Source organism: Sinohyriopsis cumingii, chromosome 12 (assembly GCF_028554795.1).
Source record: "Sinohyriopsis cumingii isolate HCF-2022 chromosome 12, ASM2855479v2, whole genome shotgun sequence".
Taxonomy (NCBI): domain Eukaryota; kingdom Metazoa; phylum Mollusca; class Bivalvia; order Unionida; family Unionidae; genus Sinohyriopsis; species Sinohyriopsis cumingii.
Window position 1 is genome coordinate 18,255,534 of NC_142972.1, and position 6,604 is coordinate 18,262,137.

The window sequence follows — 6,604 nt, forward strand, 5'->3', positions numbered from 1 at the left end:
TTTTTTTTACTGATATACCATATACACGATAATTTGCGCCTCATATCATGGTCCGATTAATTGATCTAATTAATTATTTTATATTAGTGTTATTAATCTATATATCAAATTGATTGATTTGTCGGTACATAGGTGGAAAGGAAAGTAAGTAGTTGCTAGTCGTACGTATGTCTCATTTTACATATAGAGGATGGAAAGGAAAGTAAGCAGTTGTTAGTGGTATGTATGTATGTCTGTATGTAAGAGGGATGCATCGATGGAAATAAACTTATAAGTATTTAATCACCAGTTTTTGGGTACTTTAAACAAGATCCAATAAACTTCTTATCACATGTGTCGCGTGTTTCTGACAACTATTCGTATCAGCAAGGAAAGCCGAGGTGTGTGTGTGTGGGGGGGGAATTAGTCGAAGGAAATTATGTTAAGCTGCACAGTCATTCTTGTAACTTCAAATAAATAAACCATAAAAAACAAAGATTTATAATATTTTATTTGTCGATTTTAAAAGCGTGTATTGCACTAAATTTAAAAACACACCATTCATGATTATCTGTACAACACGTCATACAAACAAATACAAAAATTGTGTTTCTGAAACAAATTGCATAAATACATACATCGTATAAAAATGACCACAAAAAAAGCCAATAACAATGTATAAAAAGTCAGACTATAAAAATCCGCTACTTCAGTTAGCGATCATAATCTAGTATAGTTTTTTATGTTTGTCAAGCGTCCCGCTATTTGATATTCAGCAAAGGTCGCTGAATATTTGCATTATTTTCAATACCTGTCTAAGCCTTTATCGGAATTTCTCAAACGGCACTATTCTGCACTTCCCAGAGTAGCGAACAGTACAATACGTATACACGGGAAGCGACGTTGAAAGTGTCGCAACGTCGCTCCAAGTGTCTGTTTCTGGGGTATATTTATACAGATGGTTCTCATCTGCGCCTTTCTCATCAGATTTTCTCACACCTCCAGTTATATATATTCTTTCATTACGCACAAACATCACGAAGTGCCTTCTTATGCATGGCTGTAAAGCACAGAGCTCAGAACTTCCATCCATTGGATTGAATTTGATCAGATGACCTTCAGAAGTCGCTATGAAAATAAAGTCACCAAGGACAACGGCCCGACTTCCTGAACATGCGCAAGGAAGGTCTCCGAGTCTTGCGATCCGATTCGTTTTGCAGTTGAAACTTTGCACTGTAGAAATGCAGCCTGCAGGATTCTTTCCACCGAAAATATAGATAGTGTCATTGTAAACTGCGTATGTTGAAGACCACGCTGCAACAGGGAGAGAACCAATCTCGACGCATTTTCCATTGATGGGGTCGAACTCTTCGATACATGCTACATTCTGTCCTCCGATTAAATAAATCTTATCTTTCACGGTGACCATAAGATGACGTGATCGACCGTGTAGCATCTTTCCTGCTTTTGACCACTTGTCCAAAATCACATCATATTGCCAGATTTGACTTTTTTTCTTTTCCTCGCCACCCGATACGAATATGTAAGGGCAACCATCTTGCTCGAATGCACAAGCCGAGAAACCAACTCCAACTTTGTCTGCCTTTTCAATGTCCTGTTTATATATTTTGAAATTTCTTGCAAAATCTATCACCACAACAGGTTGTTTTCTTGCGTGTTTATCTTTAGACAAGAAAAGAACTTGAAACTTTCGATCCGAATCTAAGTCCTTTTCATGCCAAAGAACTGACGTTTCTCTTCGATACGCTGTTGCAACTAATTGTTCCAAATAATGAACACATTCACACATACCAATTTTCTCTTTGATTCTAGTTTTATCTCCCTTTTCATACACATCCACACAACACTGCAGTAGTCTTCGCAAATTAAGATGGTTGGCAACATGAAAAAAATGATGAAAGTTCTCTTCGTGGATTTCGAGATCGCCCGTTACTCCAGATGACAGAAATTCGACAAGACATTTCCGGACATCCTGTGGGATGTCTTTGAAAAATTCCAATACATTGGAACAATGACCATTGGCAAGGCCCAAAAGGGAGGGGTGACAGCATTGGCCCGTGTCCGGTACTTCTTGGGAAGCGTTCAAGCACTGGCTAGTCCCGATATTTTGGAAGACAGGGTACGACTTCGATTGAGGTATCTCATTACATTCAGTGTCATTATCATGGGTGGAAATCCTTGTATTATCTTCTGTACCTGTGGGAGCGGAAAGGGATCGTCGACATTCCATTCGAGTCATCATTAAAGTCTGTAAATAATAATAATAATAATAATAATAATAATAATAATAATAAAGGCTTTTGTTCTTAAGGATATGTAAAACTTAACAATTCTACATGCACTTGAGAACTCAGACCAGAAATTTACAAATGGGTAATTTCAGTTTCAGATGAAACATTACTGACGAATACGTGCTTAAAATCACACGTGTACCAATAATTACATCCAAAAATGTAAACACGGTAATACTTTGAGTATCAAAGACATTATTCTATAGCAAATCCACCCAACCCCAACTAATAACAAAAAAAGTTTTACCACGGTTTCATTTCTAAATATTTACGATTCCCAAAACATCGAAATCTCGTAATCTCATATTATTTAGTGTCCCAATAAACTGCTCTCTCGCTACACACACACACACACACACACACACACACACACACACACATACACATCTGCCTGCGAACACCAGGCTGTATGTTACCAGAGTATCGCATCACTTACACGCACCTGCCCAAATCATCACCATACTCCTTGCTATCAAAAATACTAAACATAAGTTTGAAAAATAAGACAACACTCTTTTTATTTATCAATTATGAGAGAGAATGGACTTACCTTTTATCTACAATCCCTCAGTTGAAATCCTCAGTTGAAATAGTCGAATAAAATCACTATTACAGTTACGTAGTCCTTCACAACACCGATAACAGTTTTTTCTCCTTGATTCATTGAGCGTTATAAACAAGTTATACCACAACGCCAGCATTTATACCGTCTCGCCTGGTTTCGTTACCTAAAAATAGATGTTAATGCGCCAAAACCAGTTCAGACCGGGAAAAACCCTGAATGAAAGAGCATCGACATATAGTTAACTGCATTTAGTCAGGCGCCCTTTGTATATCATCGATTGCACAAATACCTGGAAATGTTTCGCCAATGTGGCCCCTTGAGCATTTTAGGAGCTGCCCAAATGCTGGGAATTTTACTAGCTAAGCTAGGTAAATATACTAACTATGGGTTTTACTTGACCTCATGAGCCAGTGTTTGCTATCACTCTTACGAGGACGGCCTCGTTTTATGCGATGAATGACTCAGTCTCTACCGGTAAACTCACAACGATTTTGACATAAAATTATATTATTTCTAATTAACTTTTGTAAGAAAAGACATGTAATAATACATTTACAACATTATTCAAGTATAGAAGACCACAAGTATTGCAGAATAATGCCCTAAAGGTGATGACTGCATGGAGAACAAAGATGAGTTTTCTTCACAAACATTTGAAAGATCACTGATATAAAAAAACCTGTTGTGAAAAAAACAATCCCTTTATGGAAGCATCATTTAATGTTGTAAATGGTCGTATATACCCAAAACAGAGTTTGATCATATACGCACAGTATTGTATGTGCCTGTGCATGTTGCATATTTTCCAGACTTTCGAACTCTTGAAGTAATTTTGGCTAACGTGCTTACTGGGTTGTTGAACTGCTGGCGTTTAATTAATTTATTTTATGTTAAGTGATTTAACTCGTAAATTGATAATGTAACAGTTACCAGGTGACCAATCTCTGATAGGCTGCGTCTCTGTGAAGGCGACTCTTCAATCTTAAAAAATTGTTTTGGTTTAATACCCGACGGTTGAGCAGAAAGCTACAACCGCTAAGGCATAACTTGATTGACTTACAATTTACATAGACATTTAATGAAAAGATGGATAAACCTTTTTTTGTAAGTGAAACACATTATGAAACGCACTAAGAGTAGTATGACTGTATTTCCGCATAAAACATTTTGAAAAAAGAAATGAAAACCGATCAGGGATCAGTGGAAGAAGGAATTAGGAGAAAGTCGGGAGGAAGAGGAGAAGGAATTGGAGGGATAGGAGAGAAGAATTCACAGATGAGTAGAATACGAGGATAGGTGGAAAGCTATCTCACACTACAAATCAAATGATGCAATAGGCTATCACAGGGTCGAGCGGAAAGAGAGTACTTGAGAAATTTTAATCAATTGATTATTGAATTGTCATTAAATTGTTATTAGTTGAATTTCACTTTTTTATATATTCAATCATTTAACCGTCGGCATTGCTGACCGGGGGCTCGGAGATTTACATCTATCTTACACTAATTTAACTTCCAACCAAAATCGAGCCAGATTGTGATTATAAGAGCAGTAATAGACAAAAACTCGTGCCTGCGATTTGTTTGCATTTCACCAGTTTTCTGAATTAGAGGATGTCTCTTTTAATTTTATTTGTGTGATTTGTCGATTTTTTTTTTTAATTTTAGTTTTCTGAAATTTGATGACTTGCAATTTATCTGAAGCGAATTCACATGTCGTTCAGGGCAATAGAGAAAACTTGTTATTAATGAAATACGTAACTGCAATAGAAAATCTTATTGATATGGAATACTTCCGCCTTTTTGTTAAAATCTATCGGCGTTACAGAATCAACTTGCCCATAGGTGTTAGGGCGCCCACAGAATTATTTTCGAGGTGGGGACACACATGTAATTGTATGCTCTTGAGTTTTAGGGATGTAGGGATGTAGGACAAAACATGTTTAGAGGTGAAATGGGGGGGGGGGGCCAGTGCTCCCCTCCTCTTGTCCCTATGTGCGGGCGCCCATGTACACATATGTGGCTCTTATACTTGAAGAGTACGATGTTTCTGGTCCAACAAACCAATTCTTGATGAATATGGGACAATTGTCAAGTATATTTTATTAAATGGATGTTGATAAAGAAAGATATTTAAAATACCGATGCTTTTATGGAAATATTTGTATTCCTATGAAATGAAATACTATAATTCAGGATAACTCTAGGTATCTCATTAATATAAACATCTGTTATGGTGATCATGAATAACCTGAAACATACTAAAATTTTACTTAGATAAAGCCTCTGAAAAATTTGCAAAATTAAAAGGTGTGCCTAAGAAACGATAAAGTTTCGCAAGGTAATATTTGAACGAATGCGGACAAATCATTGTGATTAGAAGAGACTGAGTGCTGGAGGCGAGAAGGGGAGGGGGGCCAGGGTATACCACTCCTTAAGGATGGATATTGAAAACGGACCTTGACACTCCGACTAACCCACCGGCTTAGACCTTAGTACTCGGAAATAATAATCCAATCTCATAAAATGCCTTAAGTAAATTCTATTAAGAAAGATAACTAGGAACAAAAATAAAGGAAAAATATATATAAATAGAGGAAAGGGACAGGGGACCTATATGGGGACAGTACGAATCGAGGACGCCATTGGGCACAGTCACAAGGCGGTACGCGAAGTGGACAAGCCCATGAAAGAGCTTTGAAATACACACCATATAGGAAACTATGCATACACACAGAAATAAAGGGGCGTTATAAATATAGGATAATAGGGCTATTACTTACTTTCACTATACTATCCTTTCTTGACTATACAGCTCCCACTGTATAGTCTCAGAACCCCCCTTGCGGGTTTGACTCCAACAAAATCAATTTCGGCCATTTTGTTTCCTAAATAAAGTAGACTCGGCCTGCTCGAGCGAGGAGAAATATATACAAATAAATGAAATAATGGACCCTAGCTCGAGCACAGTCAGTCTCATTTGACTTTAAACGATTTTGATAAGATGTTGTTCTTTTTTTGTTGGGTTTAACACCATTTTTCAGTACATTATAGGCAATACATACCTGCCAGTATATTTGGTGGAGGAAGAAAGAGGGAAGGACCACCGACCCACAGGAATCAATCTACTTGCAAGCGTTCTGACATACCTACGTGGGGCGAGCGGAGTTTCGAATTGACGGGAACAGAGGTGAAATGTGTGCGTGATCTATAACGGCGATCTCCTTAGACCACTCAGTCACTCTGATAAGTAGTTCTAATCTTCGTATAAAAAAAGTAATTGATAATCTCATTACCGTTTATATATCTTCATAAATCTATTTTGATGGATGCTCTCTCTCTCTCTCTCTCAACATGTATGAATGTAGGTATGTACGACTGATTGTTTCATTAAAGAATATATGATATTTAACTTGTGTATTCTACCTTTTAAAGTTTGCGACTTAATATTTTGCGCAAGTGTCCCAAGAAGTAGATAGCACTATAAGCTTTCCTGTTTTAGAAATTTCACCACGTGAAAATTTGGACTTGGTGTTTCTGACATGTAGGGTTTGTAACATTGTAAACATATATACATTACCTGTAACAAACACAATTTGCATGAGCTATCAATGGACGGTAGACCAGGAACATTCCATATAATAAGCCGATTCTAACTATTGAAAAATGAAAATTGCACTAATATACAAGAATATAAAATTTAACGAACTTTGGAAAAGATAACTTTGTGTGACATAAGTACTTAAGTT

General features: G+C 37.0%; 1 protein-coding gene across 1 annotated transcript; it reads right to left on the reverse strand.

Moving 5' to 3' along the window:
- Positions 1-473: 473 nt before the first annotated feature.
- On the reverse strand, positions 474-3,000 carry LOC149786046 (uncharacterized). Its single transcript, XM_089976330.1, has 2 exons — positions 2,842-3,000; positions 474-2,248 (listed from the first exon to the last, which is right to left on the reverse strand). Exon 2 carries the CDS (start codon positions 2,240-2,242, stop codon positions 803-805), a length of 1,440 nt encoding a protein of 479 aa, XP_089832456.1. The 5' UTR covers positions 2,243-2,248; positions 2,842-3,000; the 3' UTR covers positions 474-802.
- Between the last annotated feature and the right edge of the window lie 3,604 nt (positions 3,001-6,604).

What these genes read in the sequence shown, in the direction of transcription:
- LOC149786046 (XM_089976330.1), bottom strand. Translation starts at nt 2,242, where the DNA reads ATGATGACTCGAATGGAATGTCGACGATCCCTTTCCGCTCCCACAGGT.